The sequence below is a fragment of the Stegodyphus dumicola genome, chromosome X1 (genome assembly GCF_044657685.1).
Source record: "Stegodyphus dumicola isolate Sdum_Otavi_A_Nest chromosome X1, ASM4465768v1".
Classification (NCBI taxonomy): Eukaryota; Metazoa; Arthropoda; class Arachnida; order Araneae; family Eresidae; genus Stegodyphus; species Stegodyphus dumicola.
The window spans coordinates 50,534,690-50,558,162 of record NC_140780.1 but is presented as its reverse complement, the minus strand read 5'-3'; the positions used below and the strand labels follow the sequence as shown (position 1 = coordinate 50,558,162).

General features: G+C 31.9%; 2 protein-coding genes across 3 annotated transcripts in view; one reads left to right on the top strand and one right to left on the bottom strand.

The window, feature by feature from the left end:
• Window positions 1-427: 427 nt before the first annotated feature.
• On the bottom strand, window positions 428-13,740 carry LOC118199809 (transmembrane protein 216-like). Of its 2 annotated transcripts, none has more exons than XM_035371671.2 (5): window positions 13,363-13,740; window positions 11,273-11,289; window positions 5,294-5,387; window positions 3,212-3,265; window positions 428-2,030 (listed from the first exon to the last, which is right to left on the bottom strand). In XM_035371671.2, the coding sequence occupies exons 1-5, from the start codon at window positions 13,379-13,381 to the stop codon at window positions 1,825-1,827; spliced, it is 390 nt and encodes a 129-aa protein (XP_035227562.1). In that variant the 5' UTR covers window positions 13,382-13,740; the 3' UTR covers window positions 428-1,824. The 2 variants fall into 2 exon arrangements, with proteins under 2 accessions (XP_035227562.1, XP_035227561.1); XM_035371670.2 differs by having other exon boundaries at window positions 3,212-3,304; window positions 13,363-13,738.
• A 1,523-nt stretch (window positions 13,741-15,263) lies between these two features.
• The window catches only part of Tudor-SN (Staphylococcal nuclease domain-containing protein 1), a 112,290-nt gene continuing 104,080 nt past the window's right edge, over window positions 15,264-23,473 (top strand). The window contains exon 1 of the mRNA XM_085807704.1: window positions 15,264-15,588. Within this exon, the coding sequence (XP_085663830.1) occupies window positions 15,535-15,588 (54 nt within the window). The 5' untranslated portion in view covers window positions 15,264-15,534. The remainder of the gene's footprint in view (window positions 15,589-23,473) is intronic.

Here is a 23,473-nt window from a genome sequence, read left to right as displayed (position 1 = left end):
TATAATTTTTCCTCTGTTGCATAGCATGATATTTTGAAAGTGTAGTAGTAGGTATGAGTGAGCTTGCTGCACTGAGAGGTTCGCTTGCGAGTCTGATGTTCTGGAAAGCCCATCTGCAAACCACAGTAAGCTGAAGGATATATGAATAAGCTCCAGTGTACTAAAGTGTATACAGAAGGAGTAGATTAAAAAGAGCAGTTTGTATGATACTTGTATCATCAAACTGTAACATCTCATTCACTGTGGAGGTAGACCCTCTATTGATGACAGTTGGAAGTATTCTAGTTTCTGACAGCTAACATGGAATTGCAGACTTTTAGCCCACAGGTGAGATGGCTAAAAGCATATCCTAAATCTGAATGCTAAATACGTCATGTCTTTTTCGCACACAAGCAACATTGCTACAATAGTACAACAATCTTTCAAAGCAATTTTAAAATGTGATTTATTTACACTCTTAGGATAATCATATAATTTGAAGCTGTTTCCTTCTGGCACAGAAAAAATTTTGCCCCAGCTGGTTCATCCTCATGTAACAAATTTTTTTTGACCAGAGTTTGGGTATATCTTTAAACTGAATACAACAAACACAAATATGTACTAGAATATAGAAAAACACAAATATACAGATGAAACACAAATGGCCATTTTACTGAGATGTGCTTATGGTTGCCACAAGAATTTATTCATTTTTAGCTCTAACTACAGACTCAGACAGCCTAATTAATTCACCAATATATGTACCATACATTGTCAAGAATGAAACAGTTTATTGGTTACGATATATTTCCACAAGAATTAGTCAGAATTACTACTTTTTGCTATGGCTAAAGTATCATAATTTTCAAATAAAAAAAAAAAAAAAATAAAAATAAAAAAAAAAAAAAACTGAAAGGTTTCAGATTTGAAATTACGTCTAAAGAGGCCTTTTTTAAAAACATTTTGTGTGTTACCTTTATTTATTAAATATGTTCTTTGCACTTAAACCATAAAATTCAGTTTAACAGCAAGAGGCATTTTTTTAAAACATTTTGTGTGTTACCTTTATTTATTAAATATGTTCTTTGCACTTAAACCATAAAATTCAGTTCAATAGCAATGTCACAAAATAATTTTAAAATGAGCATATCTTTAAAATTTCCGATACACAGTTCCGCGCACTGGAGGTAAAAAGTTTTTTTTTTTTTTTTCTTAAATCCCCATACAGTGTTCCCATTGCTCCCTTTTAAATCGTTGAGTTTGTTAATCAAAAATTCGTTAGTTTTACAAAATATGAAATCGATAATAAAACCCATTTCAAATTTCAAATTTGGGCTTTCAGTTGCCCATACTCATGGTAGAAATACGTCATTCAAAACTGGATGGCTCTAGGTACAATTGTTTTATCACAATGCGAGAAACATACATATATTTATGCAAATTCTTCATTATTTAATTTCTTCAAATATAATGCAGGACTCTAACATTTGGCGGCAACAATTCGAAAAGTGATACGCCGTTTATGGTGATTCGACGCAAAATTGCAAAATGAAAACAATAGTCCTTCAGGGACAAAGCCCCTTATTATGCCCTGGCTGTCAAGTTTGTACGCTGATTTTGGACTAAAAACCTGAGAAATTTACTAAGTAGTTAAACAAAATGAAATTTAAATATAATATTCAATATTATGAATGCAATAAAACAGCCAATTATTCAAAAAACAAGTAATTATTCCAAATCAGTTTCAATGCATGCAGTACATAACATCTACATTTGGCACAATTTCATCAATGGCATGGAATCAAGTATTAGATATAAAAAATAAAAGAGCTGTCTCTAGTGATGTTACCTTTTGAATGTAAACAGAGTAAAAATAGAAAAAAGGCATTGTAAACTTAAAAAAACAAGTAAAATTACAGAGAGAATAACATCAATCATCAAAACATATGTTTGCCACCACAAAAAATAACACACTCCAGCTACTACAGGCACAGTGAGAAGTAATGATAAAACAACAGACAGCATTCGCTCTGTGAGATTACCCTTTTGCCCTAGAAGGAAAACAATTGATTTTACATTGAAAAAACAGTATATTCTATGAAAAACATTTTTAATGTATCATAATTTAACTAAATTATTCTATAGGTAATTATATGAGAAATTAGAGCAAGAAAATTACACATGGGAAAACAATAACTATGAATGATATAACCAATTCTCAGAACTTCACAAGCATTTAGAGGATAAAGACAAACTTTTTCAGATGAACCAAATGTGAGTATGAACTTGTTTTAATTACTTGGCATGACATTTATTCTTATTAGAAAAAAATGCACTTGTCATTCTTAATGATGACCAAAGTGCCAAGAAAAAAAAAATGTTGTGAAGTTTAGGTACCATACAAAAAAATTTGAGCAACAATATAGGGTGTTTCAAAACTCATGGGCAAAAATTTAAGGGGTGACAGAAAATATCCAAACACACAGTTTTCACCACACAATGCATGGGCGAATGAACCACTAGATGGTGCGAATGCACGACTCATGAAGGCATTTCTAATACGCATCTTTATCATCCCTTAAATTTTAGCCCAAGAATTTCAAAACAGCCTGTATGTAAATCTTAGCTGCTGTCAGGAATATAATTCTTAAATCAGCAAACCAGCTGCCAATGTAAAGGCCTTTCTTTTATTCCAAATTTTTCACATTGCATCTCTGTACAGCTTCTGTGGTGATATACAACTTCATTTGATATCCATTTTTCCCAGATTTGAATGACAGATAAAATACCTCTTAATTAGAAGAATACAATAGCTTTATTTTGACTTGATAGTAAATTTAAAATTGTCACTATTTTGAGTCTAGGCAAGAAAAGATTTCTTAAAAAAAAAAAAAAAAAAAAAAAAAAAAAAAAAAAAAAAATCTTGCAGTTTATATTATTTGGTTTTGGACTCACTATATTATTTGGCAACAAATGCCCACAAATCTGGCAATCAATTGCTAGTCATCAGTAAAACCAAAAACTAATGAAAAAAAAAGGAATGGAAAAACCAATGTAGTAATGCCATAGGTTCTGGATTCTTATAGTTCATCTGATTTTAAACCAGATGATTTAAATATGGAAACAGTAATTATACAAAAGCAAAATCAAGAATAATAAGAAATTGCATAAATTGTTAAATCTCCTCCCCCCCCTTTTTTTAAAATACAAAGTCAAAAAATATGATACTCACCTAAGAAATTACGAACACTTTCAACACCAAAAAGGAAAAACAGAAGAGCCACCTCTGAGAGAAAATTTGGGAAAGGATACACAAAATAAAATTCTAAAAGATACAGTAAAATCAAACTAAGTAACAACACACATATATAATAACTAAATTAAAAAATATCCAGAACAACATTTCAAGTTAAATTTCCATAATTATGTACGTGTTTAATGTTAATGAGTTATGTTTCTGATTTTAAAAAGAAACAGATTTTTAATATCTAAATAGTTATGGCAAGCAAAACAAGGCTATCTGCATTGGAAGATACACCCATCCGAAGCTTCTTTAGCAAAGTGATTTATTTTCTTCTTTATTTTCATTATATTTCAGTAAAATTACAAAAACTTCATTGCATTCATTTATTAAAATTGAGCATACGATGAAATAACCAGTGTTTACTAGTTTTAATCTCTAGGTTTAGACATATTACACAGCTAACAAAATAAGACTATATAATTTAACCTGCATCCACCAGCAGCTGAGCAGATAAGACAGGCAGCTTAAAAAAACCTAGTGATGGCTCTACTGAGTACTGGTAGTTTAGGTGAGTTTTAATTGTAGTAAACAAGCTAGCAGCATAGGGGTTCCACAGTTTTCCCCACGAGTAATGTGAACACAAGCCTGTTTCCCTTAGAAAAAATCTTTGACCCTTTCTCCTTTTGCAGATAGCCCTAAAAAATATCTAATAACCACTTGACTTAATTGACATTAATAAAACAAAAATCAAGTGATAAGAAAGAAATAAGTCTTTCATGTTTAAATAGTTAACAAAGATGAACAAGCAGTTCTGAGAGCAGCTAAAAAATAAGAAAAATAAATGTTTCCATAAAGGCACTGCTAAACAATGAAAACCTAAATTAACCCTTTTTTACATCAAATAATATTTAAAAATACCACTGTTTTAATAAAAATGCTATCAAAATATTCTGTCACAATTTTCACTCACTTATTGATTTAGCAGTACACATTTAAAATAACATTTTAGGGATACGACTTAGAAAAGATGTTTTAATGCTATTAAAATACAGTCAAAAGTCTTTAATCCGGACTCGTCGGGACTTCGGCGAGTCCGTATTATCGATCATCAGTTTAAATCTGGTAAGATGGCATGCAGAAATTATAAAATTAAAAATATGAAACCGTAATTTATAAAATAATGAGCAATTATGATCTAAAGGGTATCAAAATTTACAAAAAAAGAAGTTTAATAATTTGTTTACTTTAAACATTTCTTTGAACGTGCGCATGCGTAAAGCATACCTTACGCATAGCCAAAATTAGAAAATTGCAACCAGAAAACTATTTGATTTGTATTCGTGATATTTATAATGACGAGGAATTTAATTTAAATCATATCAAAGACGGAGTACATCGAAATACTACATTTAGTAAGGAATTATAAGCCGAATAAAATAAAAACATCTGCTCTGAAGATAACGATAGTGCCGACAGATCAACTTCTAGTTCATTGTGCGCCGCAACGTCCCTCCCCCTCCGCGCAGAGCAGCGTGAAATTGATAAACAGATTTCGGAATGGTTAGATAAACAAAGGATATGCCTTTATCCATTTTTTGTAGCAATTCGTTTTTTGTTTGATGGACATCGAAGCATACTTTCGTTTTCTAGATCCTTTGGGAGCTCCAGCATCAGAAATTCTATTTGACATAATCGAAAGTTCAAGTTTACTTTTATAAAACTGCTCTTACAGTCTGCAAAAAATAATAAGCCGGATCCAATTCGAAGATTAAGGAACAACGCAATCATCAACATTAAGTGAAATAGATAATTAGATAATTTTAGCTTATACCGTCCATTATATATTAAACGCGCACGCAAAAACGTCGCAGACGCATATGCGCAGTCGTAAATGTCTTGCGCGCACGCGTAAAACGCCTATGCGCAGAAATATTTTAGCTTTGAGGTCCGGATTATAGATCATTCCGGATTATGGGTATCCGAATTAACGACTTTTGACTGTACATCTCAATTTTTAGACAGTTAAAATTTATTGAATTAGGCAAATATACAATAAAAATATATACTTACTTTTAAATAACAGAAGTAAAGTTTCTACAAAGGCATATATTATAATATACCACCAGCCTATTACAAGCAGAATTTGATAGGATAACGAAGAAAACTCAAATGTTAAGGAAATTGGGTACATCCTTAATTTTTAATAAAACGTTTAAACATATGCAGCATATAAATATATGGTTTTTTATATCTCATATCAACAGAAAACAAAATAATTCGGTATTAAAATTATCAGTTGGCTATATTATGAATTAAATGTATTTTTAAGGTACTTTCTGAAGATCAACACCTTCACAAATAAAGTCATCATTGAGCATTGGAGACTTTGTGAATTGGCATTTATTTGGCTATTGGTACCTTATAAGTACTGATACATTCATAAATAATAATAAAAAGTAGCACTGCATAAGAAACAAGAAATTTCATGAGAAAGAAAAGAAATTTATATGGCCAATATTTACATTTATATAACCACTGGATGCTGTTAAATGAAATATTGGCAAAATGCAAAAAGTATGAACCTGTGTGAATTCGAGCATATGTATGGTATGCGCATGTGGCAGTTGGCTGCTGTAGCATGTGTACTCAAAAAGGCATCAAAACAAGGCAATATTATCAAATATTGTATCCAGAAAGGGAGCAGGTAATCAGAAAGTATCATTTAAAATTATATTAATCAGATATTTTAAAAAATAAAATATATATTTAATTTATTAATCCTATGAGTGGTCAGTTTTTCAGATTTACTTATGAGGAACTTGTTTTAAACAACATTTATCAGCTAAATTTGTATCATTACTCATTTTACTCTTTTACATTCAATGGCATCTTATTTAGATCATTAAAAAAAGAGAAATACATATATATATATGTAGCATTTCAATTGCACAGTTAGAGAGATAGATGCAGAAACCAGCAACTTCCAGCATGGCCGTTTCTAAACACAACTTTATTCCATGATAATCTGCATCAGCTCACTTTTGGTAGACAAGGTATTTATCCAGTCATAGTTAACTATAATAATTTTTATATACACTGGTTTTTAAAGGTATGATGTAGGCATTTTAGATAGGGAAGCAAATCAGCATGAATGTTGGCATGGCAGAAGCTAGGGAAAGCAATGACGTAGTTGTTTTGCAAAGAGTATTTATACTAAGTATGGTGCATAAGTACAGCTAATCTGTGACTGGTTAATTTTAGATTGTTATGTAACATGGAAAGATCTTGAATTTGGGAGAACAGATGAATTTGGGAGGGGACAACATAAAATCTCGAATAGTTAATTTTAAGGTCGTCAATCATTTCTTAAAGCAGCCATATGTATTTTGTTACATCTTACATATATATATCTACAGTCAAAAGTCTTTAATCCGGACGTCCATAATCCAAAATGATCTATAATCCAGACCTCAAAGCTACAAACTTTCTGCGCATGCGTCAATGCATATTGCATTAACGCATACGCATATGCATCTACGCATGCACATAATATGTTTACGCATGCCCGTTTAATGTATAATGGATGGTATAAGCTAAGCTAAAATTATCTAATTATCTATTTCAGTTAATGTTGAAGATTGCATTGTTCCTTAATCTTCTAATTGGATTCGGCTTATTATTTTTTGCAGAATGTAAGAGCAATTTTATAAAAGTAAGCTTGAACTTTCGATTATGTCAAAAAGAATTTCTGATTCTGGAGCTACCAAAGGATCTACAAAGCGAAAGCATGTTTCGATGTCCATCAAACAAAAAGTGGAATTGCTGCAAAAAATGGATAAAGGCATATCCTTTGATTCTCTAATCATTCCGAAATATGTTTATCAATTTCACGCTGCTCTGCGGAGGGGGGGGGGGACGATGCAGCGCGCTATGAAGTGGAGGTTGATCTGTCAGCACTATCCTTATCTTCAGGGCAGATGTTTTTATTTTTTTCGGCTTATAATTCCTTACTAAATGTAGTATTTCATCTTGATGTACTCCATCTTTGATATGATTTAAATCAAATTCCTCATCATTATAAATATCACGAATACACATCAAATAGTTTTCTGGTTGCAATTTTCTAATTTCGAGTATGCGTAATGTATGCTTTACGCATGCGCACGTTGAAAGAATTGTTTAATAAAGTAAACAAATATATAAAAAGCTTTTTTTTGTAAATTTTGATACCCTTTAGATCATAATTGCTCTTTATTTCATAAATTATGGTTTCATATTTTTAATTTTATAATTTCTGCATGCGATCTTACCAGATTTAAACTGATGATATATAATCCAGAAAAACCAATAATCTGGAATCGCCGAAGTCCTGACGAGTCCGCATTAAAAACTTTTGAATGTATATATATATAATTTATTTACTAAAGAAATAGTGATTATATTATCTCCTACCCAAACTGTTTTGTACAGTTTGGTGGCTTATTTCTAAAGTCTGATTTTCTTACGAATGTAAATTAATGGAAATTATCTCTCCTTTTAATACCACTTTGGCTTATGAAACATTTCATAGAAATGTTACTTTTGAAAGTAGAAGTGTTAAGCATAAATAATACTGAAAATTATTTCCTCACAGCTGATAAAGTTGATAAAGTGGAAATTTATTATTTTATATAGTACTAATCAGTTTTGAGGGCCGTAAAAAATTGCAGTGAAAATGTATGCGCAAAAGTGCCAAATCTAGCAAACACGCCCATTTAAACAGCGCGCCAAATCTAGCGTACACGTTGATTTCAGATTGCGTAAGTTTATATAAGTTCTATATTTCTTAAGACGTCATTGACATACTAGCTTAATTTTTAAATCCTTTTTTGATATCCTATGCATTTAACAATTTGGGAATTACCCATGATGAAAAGTCGGCAATAGAATTTTGGGTAAAGTGCAGAATCACCCATTGCTTGATGCGTTTTTAAGAAATGCACATACTCAGTATCCATGTGCACATCGACCTATTTTCACTTAAAAAAAAAAAATCCTAGAATTGCACAAAAATGGCACTGTGCACACCCTTGACTTTATCTATGTACACATAGACCTATTTGCACTTAAAAAGTTAAAGAAAATTGACAAAAATTCAATTGTTTTTAACCCTTGTAAAAAGCGGCAAACAAATAAATGAGCGATTCTCCACTTTACCGAGAATATTTTCAAAGAAAAGGCATCATTCATTATAGAGAATTACGTTTGAACAACCTACGAGATGAAATTATGCTTTAGCGATAAGTCGGTAGCGAAATAGCGATGCAGGCATCCATTCAGTTATGTTTAGCAATTTTTATATAAATTATGATAATGATCTGAAATAGTTATTTACTCTTATGCTTCCATTCAGTCATCTTTAGCCTTTTTCATATAAATTATAATAATAAAAAAGTATGATATGAAATTAACCTTTCATCTAAATTAAAACATCGATTTTAGATAGTTATTTACTATTATACTTCCTTTCTTGCCGCAATTATTTTTGGCAGCATTGGCATCAACAATAGTTTGGCAATTTTTTATGGCCCTCGAAACTGAATACAGTCAAAAGTCGTTAATTCGGACACCCATAATTCGGAATGTTCTATAATCCGGACCTCAAAACTAAAAACTTTCTGTGCATGCGCCGCGTTGACACATGCACATAGGTGTTTACGCGTGCGCGTAAGACCTTTTACAACTGCGCATATGAGTGTGCGCAAGTGCAGAATACGTTTTCGCGTGCGCGTTTTATGTATAATGGACGTATAAGCTAAAATTATTTAATTATCTATTTCACTTAATGTTGATGATTGCGTTGCTCCTTAATTTTCGAATTGGATCCGGCTTATTATTTTTTGCAGACTGTAATGCAATTTTATAAAAGTAAGCTTAAACTTTCGATTATATCAAATAGAATTTCCCATATATATTTGTTAATATGTAAAGGATCTAAAGCGAAAGTATGTTTTGAAATCCGAAATCTGTTTATCAATTTCACGCTGCTCGGTGGGGGAACGCCGCCCGGCGTAATGAATTGGAAGTTGATCTGTCAACACTATCCTTATCTTCAGGACAGATGTTTTTATTTTATTTGGCTTATAATTCCTTACCAAATTAGTATTTCATCTCGATGTGCTCCGTCTTTGATATGATTTAAAACAAATTCCTCGTCATTATAATTCGCTTCCGATAGCGAAGAAAGTGACAGAGGTTAGTGAAAACGAAAAAATTTCGATTGACAACTTAGTCGGTGTTCTCGACACAGCAATTATAGGACTTGAACAGCGTAACTTTGTAACTAAACAAGAAATTATGTCTGTTTAATAGAATTAAAGAGAAAGTATTATCACATGAAACGAAGCAACTTAAACAACTTACATTGAAAGAAATGTTTAATAAAGTAAACAAATAAATATTAAGCTTTTTCTTTTTGCAAATTCTGATACCCTTTAGATCATAATTGTTCTTTATTTCATAAATTACGGTTTCATATTTTTAATTTTAGAATTTCTGCATGCCATCTTACGAGATTTAAACTGATGATCTATAATCCGGAAAAATCGATAATCCGGAATCGCCGAAGTCCCGACGAGTCCGGGTTAACGACTTTTGACTGTAGTACCTTTTATATTTATTAACAGAATTAAATCCCATACATGGGAAATTTTAATTAATGACAAATTAAAATTATTAATATTCTATGAGAGTATAATGTGCTCAGGCACACAATGCTCTACATTTATGTTATAAAAGAGTTTAGCAATATACAATGGATAAGATTAGATTACTTGTGATAATAAAATACTTGAGGACTGCTAGACGAAATGAATCAAATGCACATGCATCCAGTACACAAATATATATATATATATATATATATAAAGATGGTATTGGCCTTTGAGGTCTGAATTTTAGATCATTCCGAATATTGGACGTCCAGATCTCGGACTTTGTATTGTAATGAACCATCATAACAGTATCAGGATAGCTTAGAAAAAGAAAAATATATGCAATTTTGAAATGGGATCAGTTTACAAAATTTACTGACATAAGAAACCTATAACGGTTAGAGTAGATTTAAGGGTGCCCTTTGTTTATCTCTAAGGTGTTCTTTCATTTATCGCCAAGTTGTTGTTTCATTTATGGTAACCTGAGTAGTTGAATGCTATGGAAACCCTTTATGACATAATTGGTTGCATGATTACGGTGAATTTGAATGATGGAAAAAGATTTAGAAAGGCGTGTTTGTGTGTTGGATTTTGGATAAGAAGTACGTTGTTATTTTGTGGTTTATATGGTAAAATGACTGAATGTAAGATTAATTTGAAGTTTACGTATGATTTGGAATGAAAGGAGAAAAAAGCATTAATTGACTGGTGCGTAAATGAAGGTTTATTTAGTAGCCATTATAAGTGTCCTGTTTGTAGGAACGAAATGCGTGTGGTCGGAGGATATTTTTTGCTCTTATTTCTGTGAATTTATGTGGCAACACTAGTATATAGATTCTAGGCTCAGATAATTTTAGGAAGTTTTTGGATGCTGTTAAGGAAATTTGTTTGACTGAAGACACGGAAAACTGTAAATAATGTTGGCTGCTCCTTTGACTTTTTAAGTGAATATAGATCGATTTATACATGGAAAAAGTCAAGGGAGTGTGCAATGCCTACTTTGTGCAATTCTCTGATTTTTTTTTTAAAGTCAAAAAAGGTAGATGTGTACATGGATACAGAGTTTGTGCAGTTCTTTGACTTGTTATTTTGGGTTTGTATAGCGCTGCTACACAAAGCCAAAATAACAAGTCAAAGAATTGCACAAACTGGGTGTTCATATACCATAAAAAAATCACTAATTATCACCTCCCATAAATACATTTTTACCCATATATCATCTGCAGATTCCTAACATCAATAAATTATCATAAATACACAGCTTCAGATATTTGGAATCTTGCAAAAAATTTAATATATATTGTTGTTTAGATAAATATACCAAACTATAAATCAAAGTATATTAAATGAAGGATACGGGTTTATACATTTCATCTGCAAAAGATATGAAAATTTATATAACTGTCAGTAAATGAATGCAACAAGTACATCAGTATTGATAGAAAATTAATCATAGTAAAAGTTTTAAAGTATTAAGAAAGTACATGTGAAAAAATTTCTAACAGCAAACATAAAAAATTAAAGTTTTACAATTAGAGAAAACTGAAAGAAGTGCATTTGTTATTGTTCTTGATATTTACACATTGACCCGCCTACTGTGAAACTATTATCAAAAAGCATGATTTAACGCCAGTTGTGAATAAGAGTGAGATAACACCTTTTGTTTGTTGTAATCCCATCGATTTTCGATAAGCCACCATTTGTTTTTATGAACATAGATATAAAATAACTGTTATTGCTGTATTTTCCCTTGCATTTTAGAAAACAAAATGATTAAAATTTTGGGCTAATCATTGGAATATGGTAACAGGTAGTTTGGCGACATTTTGGTAAGGCGATAAAGGTTACTAGCTAGGACTTTAGCAGCGTACATGGATAAAGTCAAGAGTGTGCGCAATGCCATTTATGTGCAATTCTGGGATGTTTTTTTAAGTGAAAATAGGTCGACATGTACATAGTTACCATGTATGTGCAATTCTTAAAAACGTGGCAATCAGTTTGCGATTCTGCACTTTCTCCCAATTTCACACCTAATCTTCGTCATGATTAAGCACTTTTGTTCCATAAAAGTTCTAGCATAAGTGTAATTTGGCTAGCAGATTGTTGGGAAAAAATGTTAAGTAAAAAAAAAAAGCCTTTACTTCGTGAAAACAAAATGGTGTCCAAACAAAAACTAACAGGTTGCTGTAGCAGGGTTGGTCGCCAAATAATCGCCAAGTTACCATAATCCAAAGATTAACCAAATTTTGAACTTGCCTCCTACAAAACAACAAGCAGTAGCTCATTTTCAAAGTTATGGGAGGCTACCATAAAAAAAGTGTGTATTAATTGTCATGATATGGTCAGTTGACTATGGCCAACAAAACAGTAATAGAATGAAACTTTACTTGTGGGAAGTTTATACTCATAGTAAGTCAAACTCTCGGTAAAACCAGAGGGTTGGCAAAATAGTAGAAATGAATTAAAAGCCTTTCTAAGAAACACAAAAACGAAGCAGGTTTACTGACTGCTTACTAAATAAGGAAGTGTTAGTTCTATCAGAATTCTATACGAACAGTTGCTGCAAATTTTGAGCAGCCAAATGGTAGCATAGCTAAACATTGGTAGTTCATTCCAAGGTTTGAATTCCAGTGAACAGACTAGCAGCAAGGCCTTTCCCCATGAGTAACATGTATATGAGACAGTTATACGAGACCTTAAAAAGTCCTCCACAAAGGCATTCCTTAGGCTCATAACCCTTGAGTGCTTTGCCATAATTAAATAAACCAAACCAAACAGCAACTCCACCAAATTTGATGTTCAAAAGAAAAATACATCAGTACCATGCTCCTTCTTAAGAGAGACTATCTAATGCTGATCTTGAATAAAAAAACAAAGATTAAATAATAAATTTTCAAACTATATTTCCTATTTTATTTTTTAAAATTAAAAAGCATGCTATATTACAATCTATAATTCTATTAATATCTTTATAACACAATAACTATATCTCAGTTTAATCTATAACTTTCATAAGCCTTTAATTTCGTAGTTTTAAAATAAAACCTCATATTTTAAACTTGAATCATATATGACTGCTTATTTTTTGACTGAAATTCAATGGAATAAAAGACTGCATTCTCAGACTATAAATTCTTTAAAATTTACTTCTTCTACCCAGATACGTAAGCGAAGGAATTATTATCATAGTATATATTTTATTTTAATGAACTGATTTAAGTATAAAAATTGCTTTATATCTTCATGAAAAAGTTAAATATATGAAATTAAATACTATTTATTGAAATAAGAAAAAAAAAAGAAAAAAAAAAAAAAAATCTTATTTTGTTTTTAGCAGAAGCGGTCTGAGAGACCGCTCACAGTAGTTATGCGACAATTTAAGTCACAGTAGTTAAAGGTTAAGTAAAAAACATTACCATCTTTCCTTAAAGAAAAATTTAAGAGTACCTTTGGTATTAGTTGTCATGATGCTCACTTGTTGTAAGGTGGCCGAAGCCCTATTCCAGATTAATATAAATAGCCTAACGTATAAGTAGCATATCTGTAGGTGTAAACAGTAGTTCAAACAATGAAATAAGTCCAAAGTAGTGAGGAGTTAGGCGAAACGATGGTCATTGCACGGAAGAATCGAAGCATCGAAAACACATTGCGTATACGAAATTCAAACAGAACTTCGCGATGTCACCATGGCAACTAGCAGTATTGATGATGATGATGTTAGGAGAATGGCCTATCTGCAGGGGCGTAGCTAGAGTTTCCAGCGCCCAGGGACAGATGTCCCCCCCCTTGCGCCATCCTAGCTACGCCACTGCCTCTCTGGAAATGCGATCATTGTAAACGTTACATCGCTTCATTTAAATTCAGTATATTTTGTCAGGGTAAATTGATAAAATGGGGAAAAAAGGGCGGTTTTACATTAAAAACATACACATAATTTTAGCAGATAGATTGAGGTAATGAAGACATACAGGATATTCAAGGTCGAAAAATAAATTAAAATTAAAAAGAAATCTAATTAAGGTATTTGCTTTGCATAGAAAATTGGTTCACTTAGGATATTTAAAATTTTAGATATCTCACAGTAATAACACATTTCTGGCAAATAAAAGCAATGAAATTTGGGTTTATAATAATTCCAGTAATTTTCTAGCAGAAACATATAGCTTGGTTAAAAAAAAAAAAAATCACTGTGATTTTAACACAGATCTTCAAATACACGATCATGTTTAACTTTCTTTACACGGAGGTACATTTAAAAGTGCTTACATATTTAGAATTTAGATATTTAAAAAACACATATTCAGAATTTCAAGTGAATCTGCGTTCTTTCTAATACGTGTATCCTGACTACTGTACATGTTTCCCACTTATAGATGCTAAAATTTAAGAATAAAGATGCTTATACAATTCTGTATTCATTTACACAGATATGAGGAAATGAATGTAGTTAAATTGTTTATGAACTGAATAATCAAGTGTATGAAAGAAATGTAGATTTAAAAATTCAGACTTTCAAATGTGGAAGAAATCAATTCTGCTGCCGGATTCCACTTCTAATTTTATAGTTTCAAAACACAAAATTGAAAAAGTACACAAACATTTGCATATTTAAAGAATGCTATTTGGAGATTGGAGGACACCGTGCAAATGGTGCACATGTCCCACTTCCTCCTGAGAGAATCAGTCCCTGGTTGTCGCAGGTTGTTTACATGATTTCTGATTTTGTCAAAATACAAATATGCTTATGTCTTGGCCCTGGCTATTAGGATATTTTGGCGTTACGATTAATTAAAAATGATAATTAATTATTTTTTATACAGAAATACCCCCAATTTGTTAAATCTGTGAGTTATTTTTTTGTATAAAATAGCATCTATCTTTGTTTTTTATGCAATGAGAAATAAAATGATAAAAATAATTTTTAGAGCTGATAACATCCATTAAAAATAATTCCTTAAAATGTCAAATTTATAAATTTGGGGAAGGAAATGAATAAATTGATGTTTTACGATGGGATATTTTTGATACTCTAGCAATCGAACTGAATCCTATTCGAATTATTTCAGTGGTCTGCTATTGGAAATCACTTGCTCAGTTACGTATTGCATATAAATCCTTTCCATTTTCAGTTATATTTCCCAAGTTTACTTTTCTTAAATCATATATATCCCGTGCTTGCGAAAGAAAGAAAAACTGCTAATGTGGAATTATAATTTTAGAATTATTCCCTGATTTTGTCATCTGTTTTGAATTAAGAAACTGATCTGTTTTGAGTGAAAGTATTTAAAATGACAGAATTGATATTCAAACTGAACACCTCAACTTGCGCCACATCATCTCATCTGTTACACATATTTGTGGAACTGCTTGTAGAACGTGCGTGTAGGTCCGCGTTAATCCTCGCGTTTTATATTAATTATATGTGTATGTAACAGTATATATGGACAGGCGGCTGGTATACGAGTTTGTTTCAGCATATATTTCAGAAAATGTCTATAGTTTGTTAGCGCGTTGTTAAATTCTAATTTATATTTTAGAAAACTTTATGATTATCGACCATATTGGCCAACGTGTTTAAAATTATTTAAATTCACCTGTTGACTAATCCAAGTTTTTATCATGACTTCTCAACAACCTACACAAGCTCAGGCGGGCTACGGTATTGTCAAGCAGGTGAGTTTTGAAATAAATAATGTTTTGTATATGAATGGTCACTGACCTCATGAAAATCTGAAGTCTGTTTAAACACGTGAGACCGTTGGTTTACCGAGTGCATGGAACTGTGATACGTTGTATGTACCGATTGCTCTTTTGTTTACAAGCTTATGTTAGTAGAGCTGTATAAAGGAAAGAAAAATACATGTCTTCTAAACGTTTGCATTTTAGAACTAGTATTACTACCTATATTATTCAACATAGTATTATACGCAACAAATTTGCAATCACTAGTCACCTAAACACTATTATTCTTAATACAACCATATCTTTTCCGAATCTGCTGTTTAACATGTCTTTCTTTGAAATTTATTTTAAAAGGTGAGTAACATTTTAAGTGAACTCAAATGTTTAATTTTCCTTTGAAAAATGAAAAGGATTAAAGAAAATGATTCGTATTCTTTTCATCTAGAATACATAATGATAATACATTCATCTGCAGAAGCTGTGGATAGGCTATTTAAAACTTGTAAATTGCATTTGACTCTGCTGTCCTAGTTTGTAGCATTCTGAAATGATTTCAGAATTAATTTAATGTACAGGTTTGTGACAGCTGGAAATAGCTGCAGCTGGATTCTAAAGACATGACAACAGCTCGCTTTTATGTTAACAGTACATAAAAAGTGTCCTAACAGAAAGAATTAACAGCTTAGTAACTTTATAGTTTAGATGACACATTTAGTGTTTCCAGTAAAGCCACTTGAAGTGAAGCTCTATTCGAAGTGTCAGATTTTATGAAAAAGTTCAAGACAACTTTTCCAGTTCCCTTTATCAGTGTATCTAATCTTTTTTATATGCATTATTTATTAATAATAATTTAATTATTTTTAATAATATATAATATTTTATTAATAAAAATAATTTAACTATTAATAAATATTAATATTTTTATTAATATATAAATATATTTCCTAAATATATTTCATATAAAAATAGGTCTCCTGGTGAAAATTGGCATTTTTTGTTGCCATTCCTGTTTACGTCCAATGTCCTCCTTAGTAAAATGGTATCAAAAACAATGCAGTAAAACACAATTAAAACAAAAATTATATAATCTCGATAAACTCCATTTTAAATCAAACAAGGAAACAACATGAGACTAGAAATACATGTTATCTAATCTACGCAGTACAAAAAGGAAATATAGACTTATTTAAACTATTTAAAATGATCTAAACTAGAATCTGTATACTGCTGTTGCCACATAAATTCACAAAAGTAAAAATAAAAATATCCTCTGTACTGCCAGACTATCAGTGGCATTTCTTTTGAAAATCCCTTTTTATTACATCCCACGTACCTTCCATAGTGTTGATGTGAGCTCCTCGGGTTTTCCAAATCCTTAAATCTTGCAATGTAATTTACTGGGAAGTGAATGAAGCCATTTAATTCTTCATTTACACACCAGTCAATCAATGTTTTCTTTCTCATTCGTTTTAAAGGCTTACTGAAACTTCAGGTTAATCATACCACCAGTAGGCATTTTAAGGTGTCAAGCACAAATTAAGAAGCATACTTCCTAACCAATATCCAATGCATAAATAAGCCCTTACAAAAATTTTCTCCACAGTCGAAATCGCAATCGTGCATTACAACTAATCGCGTCATGATAGGGTTTCCATAACATTCAGTGTGAAATATTCGGGTTACCATAAATGAAACAACTTCTCGATAATGCAAGGGGATCTTAAAATATAAAATATAGACTAATCTACGAGTTCTCAACTGGTGGTATGCAAGAGAAAAATGGGTGGTGGAAGAAGTAGTGGCAAAGAAGCAAAGTAGTTTTAACTATTAAATTCAAAAATTAAAACCACAACATCCTGATTGAGTTTTTTTCTCTAACACTCGTAAATTTATGTGAGCTGAGCTTTGTTCAAGAGTGGTGGTATTGAAGGTTTTCAGTTTTTGTTTAGATGCTATGCATTAGTCAAAAGGTTGAGAACCGCTTTGACTAACCAATAAAAATACATTTGTTGAAACATTCCTTTACAACATGATCACCCCCACACAGTTCCATTTCTGAAACAGTTTGGTTATAAACTTTCTATCACTTCAGCTCCATCTGTCTTGAAATTAAAATCAGATAGATTAACAGGTACTTCAGGTGTATATACTATCCTGATTTGCAATGAAGATACTTGCACAGAAACTCAATACATCGGTTCAGCATTTAGAAAACTATCGATAAGAATTGCTGAATATAAAAAAGTTATTGATAAACTCTACCAACAAGCTAATCAATGGAAATAACACATTTTTTGATAGATATTCCCCTGAGCATCCAAATTCAGTAATTGAATGGGAGAGGGACAGAATGATTGTCGAACCCTGGCATGAAAGCAGCATCAAAATTAGCAAAACAGTAGAGATCGCCACCAAACCATTTTGTGAGAGAGGTCTTCTCTTCAACCTTCTATACATCTGGAGTCGATTATGAGTACAGGAACCTTGCAGAAAGTTGTAAAAGTAGTAGACATACTTGATGAAACTGTCCATTTTAGCTCCATGTAATAAAGCAGATGTGTCATCTGAGAAAGCTTTTACTTATGTTAAAATGTGGTTTTTAGCATGTTAACCTAAAATATTTTATCTTGCTTCTAAACTTGATTATGTAGAGTTTGATGATGGGTAATAAAGCACTGAGAAAACTATGTATAGTGCTAAAAAGAAAAAAAAAAAAGGGGACAGTTCTATATCTCCCGTTCTACTGGGCTGATTGACAAAATTCAAATTGCACTCTTTATGTCTCGAAAGTGCGACTTGGGCTATATATTAGATTTATGTATAGCTCTACTCTAACATAGTTATTTTGACACAAAATCGGACTTTTTCTGAAATAACATAGCAATTTTTTTCCATATTTCGATTCTACGACTCAAATTATGTGTAAATATTAAATTCTGTATAATTTGGTGTGAAATTTACGGAGAAATTCAACAATTTATGTTGGCACTTTTATTCTGTTGCGCCAAAATGAGTTCACTTAGCGAAGTTCTTAATATGTGGCAACCTATTTTCATTTCCATTTTTACATAGTGCGTGAGAGTAAAAAAAGACCCAATCGTTCCTTCTTTCAAGTAATGTTCTTTATATTATATTTTTAATTATAATTGTTATTAATTTTAAGCAATTTTTTTCTTTTTCGAATTTCATTTTAATTGTTTAAGTTGCATGGTTTCTTTCGAATAACTGTTTTAAAAATTTCTATTTATTCATTGGAACTACGTAGTTTAAATCAAAGATGCATCGTTTTTTTTTTTTTTTTTCAAATAGTTTTCTTTATACCATATTTTTAGTCATAGTTACTGTTTTAGGTAATTTTTAAATTTTTAGACTTTTATTTTAATTGTTAGTGTTGCATTGTCTCTTCAGATAATTATTTTAAAATTTTCTATTTATTACTGAGCATATTAAATATATTTATTAATAAAAATTTTCCAGAATTTTATTTTATTTATTTGAATTGCGTTTCTTTCGGAAGAATACTTTGTAACCCAGATTACGATGCGTTTGAAAACTGCATATATTAAAAGAGAAAATATAGTCAAGCACAGTTAACACGCCTTTCAATGTTCCGTTCAGAAAAGATATATATATAAATAAGAGATAGTATAATTGACATTTTAACTTAGAATGACTTGCATATACTGCTTTAAACAGTTTTATCATAGTGCCCATTGCTTCACACAGTTTTATCCTACATTTGGTTTCTTAAAAGGTTATTCATATTTTACTCAAATATTTTATTTTTGAAATTGCAAGAATCAAATATCATAAGATTAAAAAGTTTGGTTAATCTTTGGATTATGGTAACTTGGTGATTTTTTGGCGAAAATTCGGTGACCAACCCTGCTACAGCAACCTGCTAGTTTTTGTTTGGACGCCATATTGTTTCCACGAAGTAAAGGCATTTTTTTTTTTAATTCAACATTTTTTTCCAACAATCTGCTAGCCGAATTACGCTTATGCTAGAACTTTTATGAAACAAAAGTGCTTAATCATGACGAAGATTAGGTGCGAAATTGGGAGAAAGTGCAGAATCGCCCACTGCTTGCCGTGTTTTTAAGAATTGCACATACACGGTATCATCCATGTACACGTCGACCTATTTTCACCTAAAAAATATCCCAGAATTGCACAAAAATGGCATTGTGCACATTCTTGATTTTATCCATGTACACTGCTAAAGTTCTAGCTAAGTAACCTTTATTGCCTTACCAAAATGTCGCCAAACTACCTGTTACCATATTCCAAAGATTAGCCAAAAGTTTTAAATTAAAAAATACAAATACTAAATGTTATGCAAAAATTTATTTTTCTTCTCTTTTTCTTCAGGCATTCTGCATCATTCTTACTCTTTTTCTTTAGGCATTCTGCAAGTATATTAAAAAGCATCCAACATTTTGAAACATCTTGGTATTTCTGACAATCATTTTAAATAAAGTTATCGCCTTCCATTTCATAAAGACCCACAAACAGCTGAGCGGTAAAGTCGCTGAACACTGGTAGTTCACTCCAGGGTTCGAACCCTGGTAAACGGGCTGGTTGCATGGGTGTTTTCGTGGATTTTCTCATGTGTAACATGTATGCCAGCTAATTTCCGGTAGAAAGTTCTTCACGAAGGCATCCTTCCTTTTAGGCAGATAACCCTGCTTTGCCGTAACTTAATAATCCAATCCAATTCATTTCATCAGTATTTAGTCAGAGCTTTTATCAGTCTATAGAGGCTAAGCTTCTATAGAGGCTAAGCTATGAAAGGAAAGACTGGTTTCATCAAGAGGTTTTGAATTATTTAATTATCACAAAGCACACTAGGGCTATCTGCCTAAGTGGAGGGATGCCTTCATGGAGGACTTTTTAAAGAAAACTGGCTCATATACATGCTACACATGGGGAAAACCATGAAAATGCCCATGCAGCCAGCCCGTTCGTGGGATTCGAACCTCGGACCGAACTACCAGTGTTCAGCGACTTTACCGCTCGGCCGCTGTTTCATAAGGAGGGAAAAAAATAAGTCTTTAGGTGACATCCACATCACTGGATAAACTCCTGAATCTTCAAATAATTCGACTGAGAAATCGTGCCATTTTCCGTTTATGATACGATATGGTGTTTTATAACGTAATTTAAATTTATACAACCATATAGTCTAAAACCAGTCGCTCTTTACTTTAATCTTCAATGATATCGTTTTTGTCTTTTTTGTTAACACAAGCTCATTTGATGGTATTTGCTGGTGTACACATCCAAGTGTTTTCTCTTTGAACAGCTAAATTCTTTGAAGTATCCTGAAAGTATATTCAAAATCGTCCAACTTTTTGAAATATCTTGGTATGTCTGACAGCCAAATTTCCCTGCAAATTTTTGCTTACTTTTCTCCCTAATTTTCTTTCCTTCCACAGTTATTTTTAGTGCTCACAAAAGAAAATTAAGATTTTTCAATTGCAAGTCTTTCATAAATTTTGCATTCTTGTCAATTTTTTTAAAATATCAATTACATGATTTGCATTTCAGCTGAAGACAGCTTTTCATTTTCTAGTCATTTTAACTATAAATAAAGTTTAAAGCAAAATCCAAAGGATAAATGCCCACCAGCAGCCGAGCGGTAAAGTCGCTGAACACTGGTAGTTTGGTTCGAGGTTCGAATCCTGCGAACGGGCTGGCTGCATGGGTGTTTTCGTGGTTTTCCCAATGTGTAACATGTATACGAACCAGTATCCCTTAGAAAGTCCTCCACGAAGGCATCCCTCCCCTTAGGCAGATAGCCCTAGTGTGCTTTGCCATAATTAAATACGCCACCACTACACCACCAAAGGATAATATTTTAATTAAAAGATATTTTGCTAAATGACAAAGAAATAAAACAGTCCAGCAGTGTTTATTCTGTGCCACGAAGTGACCCGATTCTTATATCGGCTGAAACAATCTAAATCATATTAAAGATAATTTTTTTTATACAATCTATAGTGCGAGAGAAAAATTAGCTTCTTAAAACATTCTTTCTAAGAGAATTAATATAAAAATTTATATTTTTATATATATTTTTAAAGCTGGGACTTGAACCAAACTGTCAAACTTTTAAAGTTTAATTTACATGGCGGTTATAATTAAAGTTCCACTTTGAAATGGTCATAAAAGGAAAACTACCAGACCAAATGTTATTAAACTTGGGAATTGTGTAAAAAGGAGGTTATAGGAATTTATTTTCCGCAGGAAAAAAAAAAGTTAAAAAACTCACCACCAGGGGGAAAATGGCGCTGTATGCAATATTGTTAAAGGAAATAAGACATGAAAACATCTGTTTAAAATATGTTTAATCGTTTCCGAAACATTTTACAAAGCATATCCAATGTAGCGTCCAGTGTGTTCCGAAAGCAAGTTAAATCCTGTTACTGCATTCTCAACAGCAGCTCTTAGCATATCAGGAGAAATGTTATGGACATGTCGGTGTATCTAATTTTTTATTTCTGGCAAATTGTTTAGATTATCACCATAAACAGTGCTTTTGAGATAACCCCATAGCCAAAAGTCACAGAGGTTGAGATAGGTCTGGGGGGAAGAGGGGGAAGTGTGGGCCTATAAGATGTTCATTCGTGAAATGTTGCCTAAGTAGCTGTGCAACACATGTGAGGTGGGGCCCAGCTCTGCATAAAAATCATAGTATGTAAAATGCCACATTACTGCAGTTCATGTATCACGAAACATTTTAACATTGACTCTAAGCAAGCTGCAATCACAGTGGTCCAACTGTCGACTGCTCTTCAGAGAAAAATGTTTCATTTATGAAACTAGCTGTCATTCCACACCAAACGGGGTGGAATGACTGCTATGCAATCGAATGCAATGGAACTAGGTAGATAACATGAGGGATTTCTTTGGCCCAAATCAATTAAAAGCGTTTTGAATCAGTATCTTCATGTTTTAGGACTGAATTCAGGCTTCAAAAATTATAAATTAGCGATCTGTAAGAAAACCATTTCCAGATTGTACGCACTCGTGCAAGTGATTTGCGATTTCGCATTTTTTAATCGCTAATTTGTGGTTTTCACCTACGAATTTCTCACACGGATGGCGCACTCGACTTTTATCAAATTTAATGCCTTTAAATGATAATTTGCTTACTTCAAAGTTTCTTAAGGGTATGCAACATATTAAACCCATGTAACAAAAGGTTAAGTTAGATTCCGACCCATATTTCGTTTAACAATATTGCATACAGCGCCTTTCCCTTCCCTGGTGGTGAGGTTTTGAACTTCCCTTTTTTTTCACAGAAAATAAATTCCCATGACATCCTTTATACAGTTACCAAATTTGATAACAGTTGATCCAGTAGTTTTCCTTTTATGACCATTTCAAAGTGGAACTTTAATTATGACCACCCTGTATATTATAAAATTTTAATTTGAAGCTATGCGTTATATGTATACCATGCGTAAGATTTTCGCTTTTATGGAAAAATTAAAGAATCGAAGCAAATATACTTAGTATAATGGACCAAAACTGAAAAAATTTGCCCTCCGTCCGAAAATAAAATATTGAAACTTCGACCTTGAACTTATTGGATTATCAAAATATTTAATTTGACTTATCTTCTAAGTCCTAGTTCTGACAACAATTCCGTCAAAAATTCCGAATTACTGAAGCTGAAGTCAAAGGTTTAGTATATATTCACTGTATGTTAATAAAGTAATCAGAGTGTAATAAAAGTAGATTATTGAATTTATGCTGATGCAACTTTTTGTCTGAATGCACGACGTGTAATGGAAGAGAAGGCTTGTAGAGATCTGTTTTTGTCATGCCTCTAAAAGTAGATGTCATACTCTATTTGTCTCTTCAATGT